The 23,943-nt window shown below is 39.4% G+C and overlaps 1 protein-coding gene across 49 annotated transcripts in view; it reads right to left on the bottom strand.

The window, feature by feature from the left end:
- Positions 1-23,943, bottom strand: part of FARS2 (phenylalanyl-tRNA synthetase 2, mitochondrial) — a 465,546-nt gene that overhangs the window by 136,112 nt on the left and 305,491 nt on the right. For all 49 annotated transcript variants that reach the window (XR_011429879.1, XR_011429877.1, XR_011429876.1 and 46 more), the window contains one exon: positions 18,821-18,972. Coding sequence is in view for 43 of the 49 variants with exons in the window: in XM_070244873.1 (XP_070100974.1) it covers positions 18,821-18,972 (152 nt within the window). In the remaining 6 variants the exon portion in view is untranslated. The remainder of the gene's footprint in view (positions 1-18,820; positions 18,973-23,943) is intronic.

Raw genomic sequence — 23,943 nt, 5'->3', positions numbered from 1 at the left:
AGCTTTACTGTTTGGAGTAAATTATCATCAAGCAACCGGATGCCTATTTTGAGCATGAGCTTAAGTACAATAAACACAACACAGAGAGCTTTCTAACTAGAAGCTTTGCTGTTCTTGGTGTGTATTTAATGCTTGCATTTAATTACAATTAGTTCCTCCCAGAAGAAACTCACCACTAGGATGTTATCACTACCACAGTAGTTAACACTTATTGTATACTTATGTGCCAGGCACTGCAAAATAACCTTTTAAGGTAAGTTCTAATGCTAAACCCATTTTAAAGATACAGATACTGAGGCTTAGAGAGATAAAGCAACTTACTCAAAGTCCCACAGCCAACAAGTGACACAGCCAGGACCTGGACTAGGGTGACCTCCAAGGCCCAGGCTGTAGCCACCACTCTACGAAGGCTTCCCTGAGCAACGGCACATCCTGTCCTTCCAGGGCCCATCAAGAAATAAGACAGAACATGACAAAAATGACATAGTGTAGCCATGGGGTCAACTGAACTCCAGAAACCATGGCCGGATCACAGGAACCTGAGCATCTGACCATACCAGGATTTGCCTGGGAGAAAGGGCATGGGGAGGCTCTGCTTCCCAGTCTCCTCTGGCTACACTGCAGCCCCGGAAAAGGGACAAGGGGACTGCCACGTGGATGACTCTCGTCTGAAACGAGAGTGGGGCTACTATTGGGTATGAATAGGAATACATGCAAACCAAGCCACAGATGACCCAGTTCATATACATACAAGCCAGTGTTTAAAGTGTCTTTTTAAAAAATTGACCAAAAGAATTGGTTTCATGTCTTTGGTAACAGATTCATTTATTGAAAATTATTGATCTTATAAATAGTATCAGGAAAGATGGTTAACTGTTTAAGAAAATAAGAGTTTGATCCACTCTTCTCACAATACCATGATAAATTCCAGATGGAACTAGGAATAAAAATTTTAATAACAAACAACTTAGGAGAAAATGTAAGTAAATATTTATATCCTCCTTTGATGGATAAGGACTTTTTACATGTAAAAGCAACGGAAGGGGGGCTGGCCCAGTAGCCTAGTAGTTAAGTTCACATGCTTTAATTCAGTGGCCTGGGGTTTGCAGGTTCTGATCCTAGGCATGGACCTACACACTGCTTATCAAGCCATGTTGTGGCAGTGTCCCACATACAAAATAGAGGAAGATTGGCACAGATGTTAGCTCAGGGCCAATCATCTTCTTAAAAAAAAAAAAAAAAGTAACAGATGGAATCAATGAAAAAAATGTTAGATCTGATAATACAAAAAAAGATAAAATATCTCTATGTCCCAAACACCACAGAATAATAAAAGACAGATAACAATTTAAAAAAAATTGTAACAATAATGAGAGAAAATGGATTAGTATTTTGGGTATATAAATAGCTTGTGAAAGTTGATATGAGATGTTTTATTGTTTATAGAACCCCAAAAGATAAAGTGGGCAAAGCACTTGAACAATTAAGAGAGTAACGCAAATGATTAACATTATATATGAAAATATTCTATTTCACTAGTCATTAAAACAAGAAAATGTTCTGATAAATATATATAAATAAACTTTTCCCTGTCAGAAAAACTGTTAAAAATTAAAATAGTACATGATGAAAGCAGAATTGTCTGAATATATATGTATGCAGGCTTCTCCTACATATTAAAAAAAAAGACTAGAAAAAGGATATAAAAGGGGAAACAGTGCTGATCTCTGGATGGTAGAATTACGGGAATTTAAATCCTCTTCCTTATACCTTTCTTTTCTAAAATAAAGATCCATTATTTCTAATATCAAAATCAAACATTTTCAGTATGTAAGAAAGAAAAGAAGGAAGAATGTAGGAAGGAAAGAGAAAAGAAGAAAGGAAAGAAGGAGTGAGAAAAAATAATTCTTAACCTTCAAGACATTAGAAGGCAATAAAAAGTTTAGAGTAATAAGGGTCTAGTATCCAGAATATGTAAAGAACTCACAGCTCAACACAAAAAGGGACAAACAACCCAATTAAAAAGTTGGTAAAGGACTTGAACAGACATTTCTCCAGAGAAGATGTACAGATGACCAACAAGCACATGAAAAGATCATTTAGTCACTAAGGAAATGCAAATCGAAACCAGATGGAAGGAAAAAGGGAAAGAGGGAAGGAGGGAAGGAGGGGCTGGGGAGGAAGAAGGAAGGAAGGAAGGGGGGAAGGAAGAAAGGGGGAAAGGAAGGAAGGAGGGAAGGAATGAAGGAAGGAAGGAAGTGTTGGCGAGGATGTGGAGAAACTGAAACCCTTGTACATTGCTGGTGGGAATGTAAAATGATTTAGCCACCATGGAAAACAGTTTGGCTGTTTTGGTCCCTCAAAAAGTTAAACATAGAATTACTAAATTACTCAGCAATTCTACTCCTAGGTATATACCCAAAAGAACTAAGAAGAGGGACTCAAATAAAGACTTTTACACAAGGTTCATGGCAGCATTATTCACCCTAGCGGAAAGAAAGAAACAACCCAAATGTCCACTGAGGTGAATGGATAGACAAATTGTAGTATATACCTACTATGGAACATTATTCAGCCATAAGAAGGAATGAAGTATTGATACATGCTAAAATGTACGTGAACCTCAAACACATCATGCTAAATGAAAGAAGCCAGACACAAAGGCCACATATTGCATGGTTCCATTTTATATGAAGCATCAAGAATAGGGAAATCCACAGAGACAGAATGCAGATTGGTGGTTGCCAGGGGTTGGGGGGTGCAGGGAACGGGAAGCAACTGTGTAATGGGTACGGGGTTTTTTTAGGGTGATGAAAATGTCTTGGAACTAGATAACCAGATAGAGGTAGTAGTTACACAAGGTTGTGAATGTACTAAATGCTACTGAATTGCTTACTTGAAAATGGTTAATTTTGTCATGTGAATTTCACCTCATTAAAAAAAAAAAGAACAGAAAAAAAAGTTTACACTAGTCCTCTATGGGGACACAATCTAAATGAAGACCAATTTAAAATAGATTTGTCATACACCCCTGAACCCGAGAGACTCCAGACTCAGAGGTAAAATGCAGGAGAGCGAGTAACCCTGTGAGGATTCTCCCCCTCATATCCGCTATGGATTGTTTGGGTCTATTTTCCACAGAATACACACCTGTCATGTTTTTAACAGATAAATTTCTTTATTTTTAGTGGGGGGTAGGGTAGGAAACTGGTTTTAAAAACATAATGCAAAGGCCCAACAGATAGACAAATATAAAGTTTTGAAATTATTGATAGTTTAACATTAATTTTTATATTTACTGATATAAAGAACTAAAACCACCATCTAACTAAAATTATTAGCCACTCAAGGCAGCATACCGACAGATCATAATAGCCATTTTTCCCAGTTGCTTAAAAGTGTGTCAGAACGATTGAATGTAATTTTAATTAAACAAATTTGCAATTAGCAGTACAATAACTGCCTTGCCATTTTTATATTACAGCATAAGCTAGAAGAAAAAAATTCCTCCTTGTATTGCCATAAACAGGAAACCTCAGTAAAAGTATTATTGAAAACAGTTAAACAGTGCAATTACAATATATAACTATATAAATTTGGTCATATGTTATAGGTCCAATTTCAGATCTCCACTTGGTCCAGCCATTGGTCGAGCAAAGCTGCTGGTGGGGCAGGGCAGTACCCGAGACCTTAGATGATTTAAAGGCGGGAGGAAGGACTCCACAGGAAAGAGACTCAAGATGCAGAGGAGCAGGCTGTTCACTGCCTCGGGGGCTGCGGCTAAAATCTCTGAGACACACTTGAAACAGCTCTGCTTTGAAGGTTGGAGGGACCTTGAATTTTGGTTTTCTATTAATTATTAGGACTTTCCCATCTTGAATATCCATAGTGATCTCCTTTACTTAAACTATGCTAAGAATAGCTTCTATTCAGACTAGTCTTCTCAAGAATTTGATCTGTTTAATATTGCCAGATATATTCCTGTATCAGATATGATAACATGATTTGGGGTTCATATTTAAACAGATTCTCTTGCAGTAGGAATCCTGAAACTAAGAAGTGCAATATACAGGTATTTATTGATTCAATCTAGGTTAAAAAAAAATTAAAGATAATCAACTCTTCTCTGTTTTCCTTGCAGTGTGTTCCTCACACCTTCCTTTATCTAGTTTTCCTTCTCTCATTTTGGGGAGGCTGTTTTCGGCCGGAGAGGTGAGTGCAGGTCAGATCTAATTTCAAGAACTGTGTGTACTTTGTATTGTATTGCACTTCTGGTCCCAATGGGTAGATTCAATCCTGGGAGGATGCAATTCCACATAGCCAGTAAATAGATTCCCCTGACATACAAAACTAAACGGAAGTATATGCAAGCTTAAGGAGTTTTTTTTCCCCATGTGCCATTTTAAGAAATGCTGATCAAAGTACTATTCAAATTCCATTCATATTTTCAGGTATTAATTTGCATGTCATATCCTTTCTTAAGTTAAATACATTGGCTATACCCTATAAAATGAATTTAATAAGGTTTGTCTTAAGTGGGCCACCCCAGTGCTGGGGAACTCATCCCTCATCATCACATCTATATAACTCCTGCTCCTCAGAGAGGGCCTAGAGGAGATCTTTCAGCTGTCTGATTCCATCTTTTAAATGAACTATACAGGGAGGAAAAATAAAAACAGGTAAGTGACAGAAAAGTGAAACTTCCCTACAGCATTATTCCAAATGAAAATCACCAGACACGTAGCTATGAAGAGGCAGGTCTAGCTACCAGAGTTAGGGCATTTTGTTTACTCCCTAACACATCAAGCTTCTGCATAGATCCATTAAATCAAGTATTCTCCAATTATTAACACTTGTGGAATAAAGACAAGTGGAAGTACAACAGGTAGGAAATGCGAAGAAATATGATTATCCGAAGTATTTTCTATCATTGATCTTACTATTGAAGACTTCCTGGTAGCCAAATCCATGTGGTCTTGGCATGTCACCTGACTGTACTCTATAATCTTGCTTCTGCAAGACTGCACCTTCTATGGTTTTCATCTTCCAGGTTCTGCCCCTCTACCCTGAGCTCTTGGATCACCCTTCTGAGTTCCTTCACTCACTCTTTCTCTCTTCCATCCATTAAACCTTCCCTGAGGTTCTTTTCTCATCTTATTCTTCTGTTCTAGATTCTTACTGGGCATCTCAGTTATGTCTAGAGCTCCAACTGCCAGGTATATATTCTTATCCTGCCCTCACTCTTCATGAGCCTAGGTCAACATTCCTGTGCGTCCCATCTAAAACTCAAGAAGTCCAAAAAAGTAGTCAAATGACCTCCACCAAAGCATTGCTCTCCCTAGTTAACCCCTATCTCAATATCAACCATCATCCTCTTAGTCACACTAGTCAGGACTCTGGGAGTTGTATTTCATTCCTGCATCTCCATACTCTCCCTCGAATGGGCTCACCGCTCCTATGGATTTTAACTCCTCAATATCTTTTCCATCAGTCAGCTTCTTCCCCTACGGCCCTTGCCACTGTCTCAGCTCAGACTCTCATCTCCTCCCACTCAGACTACTCAGATGTACTTCTACATCTTTCCCTACCACCAATTTTACCCCTGGCCAACACAGTCTCATGGCAGACAATAACGTATAAACTGCCAACAGTTGAATTAACGCAATGACTCCCCACATGTTCTGCCAGATAAATCCACATTTTTATAAGGGAATACAGGGCATTTGAGATCTGGCCCCTTCCAAACTCTCTGGATTCATTTCCATGTTTCCTGTATGCTGGGCACACAATTACTTTCGTCTCTCTATCTTCCTGTCTTTGCGCATCCTGCTCACTCTGCCTGAAATTTCTTGCCCCCTTCCATATCTAACTCCTGTTTGTCTTTCAACATTCAGCTTAACCATAATCTGTAAACATTTCTTAAACATTTAAGGCAAAGGTAAGGTGCTACCCTTTCTTGAAATCAGGGTGGTGCATCTCTTACCTAAGATGCTTTTCATGTTGGATTGCAAATATCTATGTGCAATGATCTCCTTTCAGACTGTAAGCTCCTTGAGGACAAGAGCTTAAATCATTTTTATATCTCCTGACCATAGATATCCAGACAACATAATGCCTCACCTATGGTAAGCATTCAATACATGTTCACTAGAATGAATGAGTCACAACATGAGGATAGCATTAATTTTTAGCTACTCTAGCTAAGAGGAAAAGACCCATTTAAAATTCACTGAACAGAAACATTCGGAGCCCAAGGTCCAACTGCAGCCTCACCTCTGTGGTGCTCCAGAGTTCCCTGAAAAGGAAGTTTGATTACCTCAGCCTACCGCTTCCTTCTTGCCTCTTCTAGTGCCAGAAGTCTGCAATTACATGTAACTTAGAACTCAGTTGGTCTGAAGTAATGGAAACCCAAGTCAAACCAGCTTAAACAACAGGGAATTACACTCCCTTATTGAATCTGAGGAAGAAGTGGGCAACTGAGCTGTGGGAAAGGTGAGGTGCAGCTGGGCCCTTGAACACAACGGAACCATGGGCTCAGCCACACTGCCGTTTTCTCTCCATCTCGTATCTCTGTTCTGCTGCTTCCTTCTCGTTTTCTCTCTGCTCACCACATTCTCCCCACTATGGGAAACATCACTGGAAATGGTTCATAGGGCTCTCACTCACAGCTTAAGTCTCTTTGATTTTCCATCTAAATATGACAGAGAAATATGACCAGCTTTAAGGTGTTAGGGGCCCACTCCTGGACCAATCGACTAGGCCAACGGGCAGAGTCCCACCATACCAATGTAGAAGCTCCCCTATCAATCAAGCACATGGGGGAAAAAGCTGCTTCTAGAAAGGGATGCTGACAGCCTATGTCAAGGGTCCACCACTTCTATTACTCTAAACGGGATGGCCTAAGTACATAGAGGTTTGGAAATTCCACATTCAAGAGATCTAAAGTTTCTCTGCCTTCCCCAGACAGATAACTTTTTTCTTCCTTTCATGTTACTTTCCTCCAAAAATTGTCCTTGTTCCTCATCTTGTAGCCAACAAACATACACATACACACATTATAATCTGACTTCTTGAATCTCCATCCAACCCTGCGATTTCGCCTCTTCCAATCATAAAGACGTTTCCTAGGTAACCATGAATAATTTGCATACTTCCAATATCCCACAGTTTTCTGATTCGGGCAGCTCAGAGCTTTAAAGTATATTTTATATAGGATATGACCAACCTTCTTAAAAGCACTTTTCTGTTTTCCTTTTCTCCATCTGAACATTGGTCTAAAACACATTATTTTTAAACCAGCAGTTTACGTAGAACCCAACTTACTGTAACCCAGTATCTGTTTCTAAGGAGTAATTCTCACCCCACTCTGTTTCTGCCCTGTGAGAAACCATCATAATTGATAGTAAAGAGTTCTGGTCACCCAAATGGAAAATGTTACCAACTGGGGTATCTTTTTGGCCTATAGAGAAAGGGATGTTAGTTATATCTTAAGAAAACATGATATAACATATGTTGTTGCTGGGTTTTCTTTCTTTTTCTTTATCACTCATTCATCAGAAATGTTTATTGAGTACTTATTAGGTTCTATATCCGCAATATAGTAGAAAGTTAGAGACCCAGTGCTTGACAGTAACTCACAGTGCAGTGGTGGAAAAATGTGTAAATACAGTGCAGTGTTGCATTGCTAAAATGGAAGAACGTGTCAGAAATGCTTGTTCCACCATCACTACAGAATTTCAAGAATTGCATACCGTGTGCATTGCAGGACAATCTGCCAGGAGAAATTACTACATTTAATGATGCTCTGAGAAGCGATTCTTCCAGTGAAATTCTGTGTAAATGTGTAGCCCACAGCTGTCATCTCCTGTACAAATATTTCCCCTGCTTAATTTTCACTACTAGTTTCCTTTCTCCTCATCTCGTTATTGTCGCTTTCCCTCAGGAGGGAGAGGAGGCTAAGGAAAGCAGCCATATCTAGCAAACACAGAATCTAAGAACTCTTGTGGAGCGTTCTTTCTCCTCGGAGAAACATTACACACATAGAACATATTACAAAATAGTTATGTTCCCAAATAATTATAAGGCAACTGGCATTTTGTTGATTTTATCCTCATTTCTGAATTGTACTCCCATGGAAAAGATTCTGATCTTATCTGAGATTTAGTCACGCCTGAACTGGAATCCCCAAGGCTTTATTCGCAAGTGTTCACATGAAGGGGAAAGCCTAAGGAAAGGATTTAGGGGAGGCGCTTTGCAAGGTAGGTAGGAAGATGGGGCTCAAAGCAGAGTTTCCTGAGTCCCAGGTGACAAGTATGACACCATACCTGTGGTATGGTGGAGGAAGGCACAGCTCTGAACAAACCTGAAATATCACAGGACATCATGAAGACTCCAAAGTCTCAAAGGTGTGCCGGCTGGGGCAGCAGCAGAGCCAGCAATGCCCAGCAAGAAACCTGGGGGGGCCCAGTGGAAGTCACTGTCACGTTCACTGGAAATAAGCTTGTCCGTGAACACATATGAGATAGCCTTTAGGACTTCCAGAAATACTTGAGACTTTGCAGGAGACTGAGATCTGTATGAGCAGGTGGGTGGCGACACGCTGAGGATATCTGAACATAAGTTCCTCAATTCATTTCCTAAGTGTCTGACTACTGCTCTTACTGTCATAAGTGGCCCCCACTGATATGGGAATTCCCTTACTTGCACTATGTTGCCTTGAAGTGTCCTTCTCTTCTTCATGTAAATCTCATGGAACGTTCTATTTTGCTCTTTCCTCACTAGACACCCAATTAAATTCTTATCATGATAATACCTTCCCTGGCTCCAAACTATACTTGAATAAGTAGATCACAGTGAAGCGATAGACTATTACAACAAAAAAACCCAGACAAACCAAAACAAACTGAAGCTCCTGTGAAGACCTGCTGGTCTCCTAGGTTTTCTAACTTAACTGTCCCCCCGCCCCCGAACCCCACGTCTTAGATTCAGCCTTGTTCTGGACTCCAAGCCCAATCACAAGTCTAAGGAGGAGACAATCAGGAGCCCTGGACCAGCAGTTCACCAGTGGAGCACCCAAGGGGTCCTGCTGATGATTCTGCTGCAATATCAGAGCCTCACATCCCAGGAAAGTGGCCTCCAAACTCCTCTGTAACCAAGCCTTACCTATTACTCCATTCTGCTAGTAACTGGATTGCTGCCCCTAGGCCTGGCTAGACAGGTGGCTGCTCTGTCACACCTACACTGTGCTCAATGACTGTTTGAGCTTCTCCCAAATGTCCCTAATAAGACAGATGCCCTAGATCTTGGGTGCCATTTGAACCATCTGTGCATACCATCGGTCCCTCCCCATGGAGTTGACCTCTCATCCCCACATGTGCCTGCCCCCTGCCTTCTTTGGTACACTCTCCTCATTGCTACTTGAGCCTCAGTTCTGACCAAGTTAAGGAAAATAACTAGCCCAAGAGATACATGGGGCTGCTGCATGGCACTGCCCCAGCCTGCACCACTGTGAGAGTCACGACCCTGACCTTGTGTGATGCTGGAGCCCAAAGGGACTGGCAGCAGAAAACGGCTTGTTTCTTGTGCAGGAGGAGACCAGCAAGGCCCAAGTCTGCCAGGGCCATCTCTGCTGTTCAGCAATTTGAATTTTTGAAGAGTGACTCAAATAGGTCTCACCTATATATCCTTGAGAATTTGTTACAAATCATTGGCCCATCTTTAGAAACTCAACTCCAAAATCTATAATTAGGATAACTACTTGGTTATCCTATATACAACTGTGAGGTTGTATAGCATCAGGCTGTATTTGGATTCATACCTCTCTTGGTTACTAAGACAATATCATTAACTGTGAAGGCTGTGGTACATTCAAGGCCAAGCTTCTGTGGGGTGTGAAGAACAAGGTAACTGACACAGGGACAGACAGTGGGGAGTGGGCAGGGGGAGAGCAGACTCCCATTGCTGGCTCTGGGCATCAAATCTGGGTGGTAGCCAGTGGAAAGAAGTGACCTTGTGAATTGGGATAACAAATCTAAAGACCCAAAATGATTTAGAGCCTTACTCATAATTGCCCAAAATCATGGGGTGGGCCTGCCCCTCCCCATCCCATTCTTCTAGCAGTTCTGTGACATTTCCCCTCACAGGTTGCCCTTGGTGTGCATTTTAACTTTCTTTACCCTGATCAGTACAGCTGGAGGTGGGACAGGGAAACATCAAGGAATGTGAGTTACTCTTACCTTGCATCTTGGAAAGAGCATTCAAGCTCCACACTACAAAAAGGTACACGGGATGCCAAGTGCAGATAATATCCAAAGAACCGCCCAAAAATTGCTAATTGAAAGTTAAAGAGGAAAGAGTGGCTGCATGGTTAATTTTCACAAAGCTGTCCTGTAATGCAGCAGGTCCCTGAAGATCCAGCTCATTAGGCGCCTGGCCTCTCTCCTTGTCTGGCTCTTGTCAAGTACCCTTCTTCCTTCCTCCTGCTCTGTGCAGACACACTACTCCTGGGGCCCTGCCAGGTCAGCTCTGATGGTAATCCCAAAGAATCCTTCAGCAAATGGTGACGTGCTGGGGGACGAGGCAGAACAAGGTGTTTGGGGACTGAACTAATTGTGTTTTAATTTGTCTAACGCTGGTGGCAAACGGGGCTGCTATGTGACAGCGACGAAATGCAACCCTTATGGACTGCTTTAAAAAGGCTTTGGAAAGGAGGGAAGGGAAGGAAGGTAGGGAAAAACAAATATCTAGACTAAAAATAGTTTTCTTAGAATTGCTTTCTGGGGTGTCTGAACCACAACAATAAAAGTGCTTATATTCACGCCACCAGCACTGAAATAAATGAAGAAAGGGAAAGAAGCCAGGCAAGATCTAGAGCAGGCCTAGCTGCCTCCAGCCATCTCCTTGGTACTATATGCTGTCAATTTCAAGGGGACACAACTTCTGACAAGCTCTCCCAAGATTAGCTGTAGCTGGCTTTTCATTGCTGGCCAATCTTTAAGTTCAGATAACTGCACTTATTTGGCTCTGACAAAAGAAACAAGACCAGGGAGTGATATGCAAACCAGAGATGTCATCCTACCTGCCATTGTCCATAGTATTTTCCCACATACAACCCAGGGAACAGACATATTGACTACATAGCTCTGCCAACCAGCATCTATGCCACTTTACAAAGCATTTTTATTTTTTCTGATTAAAAATTTACTCCTTAAGTTGCAATAAGAACATGCATCATTTCAGAATGACAGTTTTATATAGTCTCATTCTGTTTCCCTTTATTACCCGAACTTCCTAGTCTGCATTTGGCTGCCAAATCCAAGACTCCTAGCTATACTGAGATTATTCTTTATTTTAATAAACAAGATAAGTTGATTGTAAAAGTTACTGGTTTTTACTCTAATAGCTAACATTTAAAAAAAAAAAACTCTGTGCAGTTTTCGAAGCATTTCACATATATTGGCTCATCTAATTTTTGCAGCTACCAATTAAGGATGAGATTAGTATTATCAGTTGGTAGATAAGGAAACTGAGGCTCAGAGAGTTCCAGTATCAGACATCTAAGATGTGGAAAGTCAAGACTCAACTCATAGCTTCTGACTCTGAATTCTGAGCTCTTTTCATTGGACTACATTGCCTCTACTTTTTATGTCATAAACTACTTCCAGTCATTCAATAAAAGATCCTCTAAGGAATGAAGAAGGATCAATTAACTATCTACCAAGCATCACATAGTGGGCCCCCTTCCACTAATATAAATGTTGCTGGAAGATGGAAAAGAGCTACTTGGCCATAGTGCCCTAAGGAGTTTCCACCACGTAGAATAGCCTAGAAAAGTTTAAATGCAAATAAAAACTGAAAGATATGAATGAGTCAACAATTTGGAGCAGTTACATAGAGTTCTATAGATAGAATAGACTGGTGGGGGATGAGGGAAAAGGAAGGAAGTAGTTGGGTGTCTGTTCTGAAAAAATGTTCAGTGAACCCTTTCAGTTGAAAATGCTCAGCCTGTGGGTTCTTGTTCTGGGAAGCTGGCTGGGCCATTTTACTAGTGGTCTCTAACTAGATCAACAATGGGCTCTTGACCCAACAGTGGTACATCCACAGACTAACCAGAACCCTAGGTGGCAGCCTGGTACACAGGGCTTTGCCCTAAAGGGATGATGGCAGTTTACTCAGTCAATTGGTTAGCTCCTTCCAGAATCTGTACTGGGACAATGGAGAGAAATGGTCAGAAAAGAGTTTGGCAATGCAGAAAGAGGTGGAGATGTTAATGTGTGTGTAAGTACGGAGCAGGAGGGTGGAGGATATAGACACTGGTCAGGAGGAGCAAGGAGAGGGACAGAACCAGAAGCAACCATGCAAAGCTATCTGGCCCTCAGATCTGCCTTGGTTCTGAACAGCGCTCCAATTCTGATTCAGGTGTATCCTTAAATAAAACCCCTTTGTCTTAAAGGGGCCACCATGAGTGAATCTGTCCTGGCAACAAAAGAACCTAACAATCCAGAGTTCTTCCTACAGAAGCTGAAGGTTTCTCTTTAGAGCACTTACTCACATTAATTAGAATCAGGATTGTGTACATCTCATTAACAAGGTTTATAGAAGGGAGACAAACATACAGAGCTTGCTATCCTGTCTCCTTGGTAAATCTTCCCAGAACAATGGCCACTTTCCTCTGAATCTATTGCCCTAGATATGTGCCTCTCATTTGAATTCAGCGAAAGTTTACTGAGCATCAGTTGTGTACAAGAAACTGTGCAGGCCATTTATTAGGCTTAACCAACCTTATTGTCACCTTATGCTTTTTATTTCTAATTTACTTCCTGTGTTATTTGGCTCCATAAAAACTAGGATCTTGCCTCAACATCTTTGTGGGCCCAATTAGCCCAATGTTTCCCATAACACAGGAACTCAAGAATCAGTTGGCAAATGTATCTATGACACGTGTTTTGCATGAAGTTCAAGGAAGTCTAAAAATGGTAGTGCCTGAGTCATAAGCTACCGACTTCAGGTTAAAAAGGAAACAAAGAAAGATCTGTATAAAGAGTAAACCTACTGACTTGTAAAACAAGGTTAGAGGCCTGTCCACTTGACCCATGTAGCTAATTAGACCAAGGGCAGGCATCTAACTCAAGTGGAGCCTGTCCACCAGCTGGTCCTCCAGGTTGAAAACCCTGCCCTAGACCATGGAGGTGAGACAGAGTGTGTGTGAGAAAATAAAATGCAATAGAGAACTAGAAATTGGTAGACAGACCCAAGAAGAGCAATGGAGGCAGAGAAAGGTCAGACCCGCCTTAGTTTCTGCTCTTTCTGAAGCCTAGTTGGTTTGTCCAGCTTTTCCCATGTTGCATCAAGCATCTTCCTTGGAACCACAAGAACCCTCACTAGAACACCTCCCTCTTGTGAGGTCCTTCTATCCCTTCTCCCCACTGGTCATAAGATAAAAATAAAGCACAATTTTAAGAAATATTTTTCATAAGAAATAAGACATTCTCCACTACATGATATTCCAGTCATTCTCAAATGGGAGCAATTTTGCCTGTCAGGTGGCACTTCTGATCATTATAAGAGGGGTAGGATTGGGTGTGTGCTACTGATACCTAGTGAATAGAGGCCAGAGGTACTGCTAAACATCTTACAATGCACAGGACAGCCCCCACAACAAAGAATTATCTGGCCCAAAATATTAGTAGTGCAGAGGTTGAAAACCCTGCCCTAGACCATGGGGGTGATAATACAAAGCATATACTACCTTTCTGTATTCAAGGGTTTATGTCATGTGATGTACATGTATGGAAAAGTCAAGACTGGGAAAATGTAAAAATGTTAAAGTTGTGTTAGAAGGTTGAGATGACGGGTAAATCTCCACCTTTTTTATTTTCAAAGTTTTATGTGTTGGCATTTTTATTGGGTGTAATTTGACAAAGCAAAAACAAATAAACACACCAAAAAAAGAAAGAAAAGGTGGAAAGACTGGAGGAGGGGAAGAAGAAAGGAGAAGTCATTTGAACTGCTTCATCTACAGTTGTGCCCACTATACCATAAAGAGTTATAAACAGGTAATGTCCATGACTCACACCCTCTCAGAAGTGAGGCCAGCTATACTGAGAAGGTGCCTCTTGTGGTGACGTCCCTTTTCAGAATTCTGTTAAAAATGATGACAAATGTTCCAGTATACTACTTATGCCAATTTTTTAAAAACTGCAAGTGGTCGGTCACAAAGAACATAAGCATTAGGGATATCAAGTAGGACTGAGGAGAGCTGAGACTCACCTTTGGCGTCCGTTAGCTCAGCCTGCTCACCTCTAGCATCTTAGCCCCAACCACACCCTGACTCACAGTTGATGGATTTGGGAAACTGTGTCCATGGCGGTGTGAATAGGACGTGGCAAAGCAAGCAGAGGCCCAGGAGCAAGGTGTAAGTCTATGAGCAGAAGCGGCTCGGGAACATCTCCAGGCAGCTGCTGCTGCAAGCACCTGGGACATTTTTCACTACCACCCCTTTCTTGTACTCAAATCAAATACTTCTTTTAAATTCCCTAATTCTAACTTTCAAAAAGTTCTGCCTGATGCACAAACTAAATCTGTCCTATTTGCTTTCCTTTATAGGCCATCTCCACAATTCAAATATAATTGGCCAGCATTCCCGAATGAAGTGATAGCCGTCGAACACAACAGTTAAGTTTCCTTTTGCTCTTCTTTGCTCTTTCTCCTAACCCCAGGCTAAGAAATATTTTGAGCAATTGTGTTATAGCAGAAAATAAACACTATACACCATAATTCCTTAAGTTGCATAGACTCAGAGACTAAAATAATCAACATATTCATAAATGTGTCGAACAAGAGATATCCAGGTTAGTATGTTGACAAACATAATTTGTTTTCTTAAGTTTTCTCATTTTTCAGGACATGGATATAGTACAATATTCCAAAGGTATCAAAGCACATACGGTGACCCCAGCTCTCCTCTCCAGAGGGAAGCATTGCTATATTTTTTGTTACATGAAATTTGGAACTACAAGAACTCTTCTGTACATTTAGTGGCTTATAAATTAAGTGGCAAAGATGCTCTGGGAGAAGGTTCTGAATGACAAACTGAAACAAAATGTCATCTTCTTCTAATCTGAACATCATTCCTCCTTCAGGGCACAGACTCTTATTTGTAATCAAGAAAAAATTTGCCCATTTGTCTAACATTATGAAATTAGGCTCACATTAAGCAGTTTATGTCTCCCTGAAACATTGTGGGATCTATTCTTGTTAAAAAAATAATAACAGCTAATTTGTTCAACTACCTGCTTATTGCAGAGAGGGCCATTGTCTTTCACTCAGTACTAGCATTTCTCAGTTTTTGATGTTAGGCAAAGAAAGGCAAAGAGCTCTTTTGGACTATCTGGCAATACTTAATTTATGTGTTGATAGAATAAAATAAATCTTGAGGTCAAGGTATGCATTGATGAGTGAAAGGTCAGGTGAGCCTTCACTTGCCACCACCCAAGTCAGGGACTCTTAGTGGGAGGAACACGGGAGGGTGCAGGGTGCTCAAGGAAGAATGACCTCCTAGGGGAGCACTTTAGAATCTGTGTGTGGGGGAGGTCATTTAAAAATTACATGTGTCTCCCTCCTTTATGTCAGGGGTCAGTAAACTATGGGCTGAATCTAGCCCACCATCTGTTTTTGTATTTAAAGCTTGACTGGAACACAGCCATGCTCACTTGATTTTATCTTGTCTATGCTGCTTTTGCAATGGCAAAGTTGAGTAGATGACATAGATTGTACGGCCCACAAAGTAAAAAATATTTACTACCTGGCCCTTAACAGAAAAAGTTTGTTACCCCCTGCCCGAGATATTTCCTGAGACTCATTACACAGTGAGCTGCCATTACTAAATAATGTATCCTTTTCCTCAAGTACGTCCTTTTCCTTAGGACTTTAAGATCAAGGTTTACTTTGGTTGTTAGTAATTAAGAACTGAAAAATAGTGGCTTAAACAAGATACTTCTCTCTCACAGAAAAGTCCAGGGCTGAATTGACACTCTAGTGTCAGCACCCAGGCTGTACTCTACACAGCTTCCATTGCCAAGATCATACCATGGTCCAAAATGGTTGCCAAAGTACCAGCCATTACATTCACATCCAAATAGCAGAAAGGAAAAAGAATAGCCTCAACCCATCTTTTAAGGAAACTTCTGGAAATATCACTAACCACTTCTAATTACAAATCATTGGCTAAACTTGGCCACATAGATACACCTAGCTGTAGTGGAGGCTCAGAAGTGTAGACTTTTAGTTGGCTGGCAAGTTGCTTGGATTAAAAAGTCAACCTTGTGTTATTTTTCAAATGGGGGTTGGATATTGAAAGATAAGTAGCAATCTCTGCCACAGGAACCTCACTCCAATCACCAAGTCTCTTACTAAGATAGGTGCACACTCTGCGCAGCCTAATCATTTGGCATAGCTCCAAAATGACAGATATTTGTTTAACATTTATTTAAGAGACGGTAATATCAGTGCCAGTGAGAACTAGTTTTTCGTTGGTTGTTTGTTTTCAAATTTCCAGGCAAAAGTGCTGCCTCCTCCAGAAGGAGTGGACAAATTCTCCTTTTACCAGTAGGTATGGGATTGTGTGCGTAGACCTGTGTTAACAGAATACTTCCATACAGTGTAGTGATTTTCCTTTTTTAGTGAACTGTCTGCTTGCCTATTCTGTCTCTGGGTCCACAGGACCCTGACGCTATCCCACTCCCACTGCAACTCTCCAACTACATGCTCATTCTGCATTTACCCTGTTCATTACAAGTCACCAAGACTCAATATTAACCCCTCCCCAAAACCACAGCTACCCCACATCCAGGGCAATAACAGTGCTCTGTAACCTTTAGGTTCTGACAATCTCCAACCAAAAAGGGCTCCTCATCTTACTTTTAACATTGGTGATATGGGAAGTAGAGGTGGAGCTAAGGCAACATCAAGAAGAAAGAGCTTGAGAAATAAAAAATTAAGAATGGATTCTGAATCCTTGATTCCAGATGGTTTTCTGCATATTAAATAAGAATGGGAAAAAAATGACAAGTCATGCCCTTGGCATATCAGTTAATACTTAGCCAACAATCTTTTCCTCATGCTTTTCCTCCTCTTCAAAAGTAAATAACCAGACCTTCAGTATCAACATGTAAACTCCTGGAAATTTCTCTCTCACATCAAAGTCCAGGGCTGAAGGGTACTCCATTGTGTCAGAGACTCAAGCAACCCCATACATTCTATTTTCTGTAAAGCTAGGAAACAGATATCATCTGCAAGCTCCAAAATATACTTAAAGGCTGCCAAAAAGCAACCAAAATAAAGTAGAAGACAAAGGGGAGAAGTGAAGAGAAGAAACACACAGAGTGGCATATCTCAGAAAACACCAGCGAAAATACATTTCTCGGAGCTGAGGGTTACAATCTCATGTGCAAGGTCTATTTCACCAGAAAGTGTTGAAACTGGGTAAACAAAGGTAAACCTTCTATCTGTAACAAGGTGAGATTTTGGGTGGGAGGCAGACCTACAGAAACAATCAAAGAAATAAGTGAGCCATATTTAAAGAAAGAGTTGATTTCTTGGCATTGGAGAAAAAGAAAGCCTTATGATTTGAAAACAACTAGCCTGAACGAGCACCCTAGCACCTCCTTGCCATGTCAACCCTCAGCCTTACACTTCAATCTTGTGCAAATAGCTGGTTTAGAAGACCCAATGCATTCAAATATGAGTGACAAAAAAGTAACCATATGCAGACCACACCTACATCAATCAAAAAATAGGAAAAAAATATGGAATATGGCAAGAAAACTTACTTACAGAGAAGTCATAGAAAAACGCTGCCATTGGATCATATGAAATTTCTGGAGAAATATTTTACAATAAATTCTAAAAACAAAGTGAATAAATTTCTCTATGAAGAAAAATCACACAGCTGAAATAGAGAGAGACGGCAAAAAAAAAAACAGGAGGATCTGAAAGGTGAGCTTGCAGAACTCAGAAAAGGGTGAAAAACAAAGTTACTGAAAATGGAAATGGAATGTGTGCAAGGAAGGAGAGACCACAGAAAACAGAGTAAGGGACAGAAGAGATAACAATGAGGAAAGTATTCAAAACGAAGTGGAAATAAAGGGTTTGAAAACATTAGAGAGAAATTAATAGGTAGAGAAGCCAGACAAAAGAGAGTCTATTCATGTATAAGTGAAATCTCTGAAGAATGCAACAGAACACAACAGATCAGAACAAAGCCTTAAAGATATAATTCCAGAAAACTTTCCTAAAACCAAAGCAGACTCAAATCTGATTAGAGAGACAACTATACACACACAGACACACCAGGAGAACAGGTCAACACTAAGATGAATCCTGATAAAGTCACCAAACTTTATCCCAGAACCTAATACAGGTTTTGGCCTGTGGTAAGTACTCAAGAAACATTCACAAAGAGACTAACAAAACAGCTTTTTCTCCACAAACTCCTCTTTCTGCCTCATCTCCTCTGTTCCTGGGATGGGATATGGTAAGCAATCACTTTCAAAAACAATACCAGAAAACAACAAGATTTTTAAAACATTCTGTTTCATATATTTTCTTTACTAAGGCAGGAGAGATTAAAAATGCATTTTAGAAAGATTTTCAGAAAGGACTGATATAAAAGGTGTTTCTGATAAGCTATACATTCACTATAAATTTAGAAAACATTTTGTCTCATATGCATTGGATTTCAGCAAAATATTATTATATGTCTCCATATGCTATTTGTCACATAGAGACAAAAAAGGATAAAATCAGAAAGATTTTTACTTACTTTGGATGTTCAAACTTGTCTATGAGATCAACTTTTTCCACCAGGTCTCCTCCAATTGTTCGGACTAAGTCATAGAAATCGTTTTCTGAGTAATTCTCAGAGGGCAACCAGAATGAGATGTCATTTATCACAGCAGGATATTTGCTAAGAGGCTAACAAAACAAGAGAAGAAAAGATAGATGGATTTGTTAGTTGGATGAGAACGCTTAAATTCATGAAAGTTACACTTGGTTAATTAGAAAATGCTGGTAAAATACTATTTCAGCACTTGAATTTTTAAGAACAAAATGAACTTAAAAGCTAAGTCAATATTCAAAATTAGCAAATTCTATTATAAATGTTACAGATTCTTCTCACATTCATGCATAACATTACATATATTATATTTACATCATCATTAATGTTCAATTTAGTATAAAGCAATTTGAATATATCATATTTCAGTTTTTTCCATTTGAGTAGTAGAGGAGAAAAGTTCAAATTTAATTAACAAGTGATTCATTAACTTCTTGTGACACTTTCAGGAAGCCATTTTAATAGAGAAATAAGTAAAGCCTTGTCAAAATTGATATTTCAATTAGTAATGTTATTATTTGTTAGTATTTCTAATAATTAAATAAAGGACTGGGCTGATAAGTAGTCATTTAGGAAGTTATTTTTCAAAGTGCCCCTCTAAAGATGTGATAAACACAAATGTGGCCATTCCCCCAGTTTATTCCACTTTTTCCAGTTTATTAGAGCTCATTAGTTCATCATTATATTGGACAGACATTTAAAATTAGATACTTTCAGAAGTTACTACATTTGTTTACATGGTGTATACATATGTACATCACAATTATATATATATTATATATATATACATGCTTTGGTCTATAAGTTACTGCCACAATAAAAAATGTTTCATTTTATAACTATGAAATCTGAAGGGAATATTTGCTAAAGCCATAATTTCGTTAGAAGGGAAAATTTATAAATTGATTTACACCAAGTCTGATATCACTATCAACCCTTTTTTGAATCATTGATCAGAAAAAGCGTAACATTTTTCAAATGGCAAAACCTCTGAAGAAACAAATATTCAAACATAAATGATTGTTCAAATTGAAATATCAATAAAGTCGTCAAACAAATGCCTCGGTTTAGGACACACATTTCAAATGAACATAACAAAGCCGCCATCCAGGGGCTCTCAACAAAATACCACGGTTCCTGAAAACTTTATTGATACAAAGAAAAAAGCATCTGATAAATGTAATATTTATTCATTATTAAAAAAAATATAGAAGGCAACCTCCTTAACAAGGTAATTAATGAAAACCTGTAGCAAACATCATATTTGATGTTAAAGAAAATTTTTAGGAGCATTCCAAATAAAGTCTAGAGTAAGATAAGGACACCCACTCTCACCCTTCCTTGCCCCATTACATTATAAATCCTAACTAAGGCAATAAACAAAAAAAAGCTGTGAACTAAATGAATTGGAATGGAATAGGCAAACATTTGTGATCCCAAATTTGAATCTCTCTTATTAGCTATATGGCTTGGACAAACTGCTTAATCTGCTTTCAATTTTCTCATGTGAAAAATGGAAATATTATTAGTACCACCCTCATACAGTTACTATTTCATATATATTGTTATATTATACACACAATATACAAGAGTTAAGTGAACAAACTGGAGATACATATATCACTATGGCTAAAATTAAAAAACATGATGTTGAGTTTTTTTAAAAAGTAAGTTGTAATAAGATGTGTTCAGTACGATATTTATAGGAAGTTTAAAATCAGGTATAGCATTAATATATATGCATAAGTTGTATTAAAACAGATGTGGGAAGGCTATACAGGACTTTGGAACAATCACTGCCTCTGGGAAAGGAGGGAAAAGTATTTAAGAAGGGTAAAAAAGGGATTTCAACTTTATCTTTACAATGCAAAGGAGTTACGGTTCAACCTTGATTTGTGCAGCAAATGCACTGAGTGACCTTTGCATACTAGAGGTGTTGGCTGGCTTGGGGTAGAGGCAGGTGGCACACCACAGGAAGATCAGCCCCAACTTATACTTTATTCCCTTCATGCAGATTGATGCTAAACATCTTTTAACACTCTCTTCTTATTAGAGGATAGCAAAATATGCTACCTTCCAAAATATGCTACTTTGGTATAAGGATTATTTTGAGCTGAAGGCAATTGAGAAGAAGCTAATACAAGAAAGCTCTTGCCTCTCCTCTGATTTGCCTAAGAACAGGACACAAATTTGCAAAGGTGTCCCACCTCCCCTCTCTACTAGGAAGGACAGAAGTTAATCAATGGAGACAACTCAAGACCCTTATCAGCTCAGAGATGGCACCAGAGGAATCTACATAAAAATCTTTACTAACTAGTTCATATCTTCCATTAGTTTCCTATATATTGGCTTTTCCACAATTCGCTACTCCTAGAAACTCGTCATTTTCCTTTGTCTTATCACTTCTCTAAAAAGTTTTGGTTTTTTGCCAAACTGATACATAAGCCCAAGATCTAACCAAACCTCTGAATTACCCATCTCTGGGTACTCCTATGTGTTACATGTGTGAAGCACATATTAATAAACTTGTTTTTCTCTTATTTGTCTTTGGTTACAGAGCACCAGCAGATACTTATAAGGGTAAAAGGAAAATTTTTTTTTTTCGTTCCCTACATTATTCTTACATTTATTGCACTGTGGCTACCTCTAATGATCTTGGAATAATACCCTTATTTATCAGGTTAGGTTAATCCTAGGGATTTATCAACGTTTTTCATAGTTTGCCCTTTTTAAAACCTCCTATCTCTGCCGATTATTGACACTTCCAAACCAAGAATTGTTTTCTTCCCTGTTGGGTTTGGGAGTAGGGCAATCACGGAGTTATGCGCTTCCCTGACCTCACTGCAAGTCCCGTCATGGTATTAAGTGGCCCCCTGAGGTTCATTTCTCTGCCTTTTTGTCCTCCAGGCTGGCACTCATGTCTGATTCATCCAGCATCAGTTAGCCCAGCAGCAGCAGCACAGCGCCTGGCTAATAAATGCTTGTTGAACTGACCATACTATGGAGTCTGTGTGAAACTTCCCAAGTTTTCCAGGAGAGTTTGGATTTTTAAAAATAATAATTATGGTTCCCCAAAGGACAATCCTGCCCATCATCTGGGCCACATGAATTTGGTTTTCAAAGATGTTGTTATCCTTCTCTTTTTCTTTTCTTTGAAATAGCTTTGTTTACTAAGTTTTACTCTACTCCCACCCCTCTCTTTCTCCTTTAAAGGCGCACTGTCCCTTCAGACCTGCATCACCAGATTTGCAGGTGAGAAAGTTGAAGGACCAGAGTCCAGTCACTTAACAGGAGACAGAGAAAAGTGGGTGCATTTTTCTCTAACTCCAGTTAATTCCTGCTCTTCTCTTTATCATCTTTCTTCTTGTTTAGTTGGCTTTATTCTGCTCTTTCTCCAGCTTATTTAGGTGAAAGAATAACTCATGTATTTTGAGGCTTTCTTACTTTTAAACAAAAGCATTTAAGGCTATAAATGTTCCTCTAAATACCTCTTTAGATATATGCCATAAGCTTTATCTTTCCATAAATTTTCTCCTTTCCTGCCTTCTACTGGCTTGATCAATTTTTTAAAATATTCTAATATTTTTATCTCTTCAGTTAAAAAAACTGTAAATTGCATTTCTATTCTTTAACACACACATGCGCACACACACACACACACACATGTAAATATCCTTTAATAAATTGTTCTAAAGCCTAAATTTATTTAGGGTCTCTATTCAGCTCCTAAATGAGATAGGAACTTAAAAAAACTTTTTTAACAGCTCCTCTTCCCAAGTATTAGAGTTTTTATTTTTTAAAAAGCACACACAAAATAACAAGTTATTTAAAGCAACACAACTGAAGTCAAAAAATTGTTTTTTAATTCTATATTTATTTTTTGCATTCCACCTCTTTGTTGGGAGACAATTCTCCATGGAACTTCCAGACACTTGTAACCACTTGTATAACAAACAACCTTGGAAGACAGAGGTAGTCTTTCCCTTGGGTGAGGAGAGGAGATTTGTTTCTTCACCAGGATAATAAAGATAACATCTTCCTCAGGGGCAAAGATGGGGCAGGTTTGCTAACAACCTCTTTAAAAGATTGGCAGGAAAACAAGCAAGCAAACACACACAAACCAACAAACAAAAGACTGGAGGGTTCCTAAACTTCAGCTTTTCACTGTGCTCTAGGCCCAGCGTGTGAGCAGCATCCACCTGAGCTGCTCCACATTACCCCTATGGGATTTGGGAGGTTAGGAGAAGCAATGTGAACAGGAAACTTACGCTGCCTCTGTGCCATGGGTAATAAAGTCCTTTGTCTCTGACCCAGGAATCTCGTGTCATTCTGCCAGCAGCCGAGAATCTGTGGCAGGCTTCCTTGTTAACTTGCAGGTAGGGTAAAATCTTATGTCTTTCACAGTTCCTGACAGTCTTCTTTCTCACTTTTGTTCTTGCAGATGAATATCCTTTAATAGTTTTTTTCATTGAAAGTATTTGGGAGGCAAAGGCTCTCAGTATTTACATGTCTGAAACTCCTCACACTTACATAATTTGGCAGGGTGCAAAGCTGTAGGTTTATAGAGTCTCCCCTCAGGACTTTGAAAATGTTTTTCTGTATCTATTAGTAATGATGAGAAGTCTACTGTCAGTAGTGCTATTTCTTCATAGGAAGTCTGTCTTTTCTTCCTGGCAGTTTTGAAGTTTTATCTTTATACCCAAGGCTCTGCAGTTTGATTCTGATTAGGCCAGGGCTGCATTATCTTTATTTATTCTGCTCAGTACTCAGAGTGTGCTTTCATCCAGAGGGTTCATGTCTTGTTCTTATCTGGAAAAATTCCAGCCACTACTTTTCTGCCATTCCTTTCATTCTCCTCTGGAACTGTAATAATACCTACTGTGGCACTTCTTAATCTATATTCCATTTCTCTTAACTGATCAATTTCAGTTTTTTTTATCTTTATGTATTTATGCTGTATTCTGGGTGAATTCTCCAGTAATAGCTTCCAACTTACTAATTCTCCCTTCAACTGTGTCTAGTATTGTCTGATTTTTCTCTTTTATTTT

The sequence above is a fragment of the Equus caballus genome, chromosome 20, assembly GCF_041296265.1.
Source record: "Equus caballus isolate H_3958 breed thoroughbred chromosome 20, TB-T2T, whole genome shotgun sequence".
NCBI classification, from domain to species: domain Eukaryota; kingdom Metazoa; phylum Chordata; class Mammalia; order Perissodactyla; family Equidae; genus Equus; species Equus caballus.
This window is presented reverse-complemented; position numbering and strand designations above follow the sequence as displayed.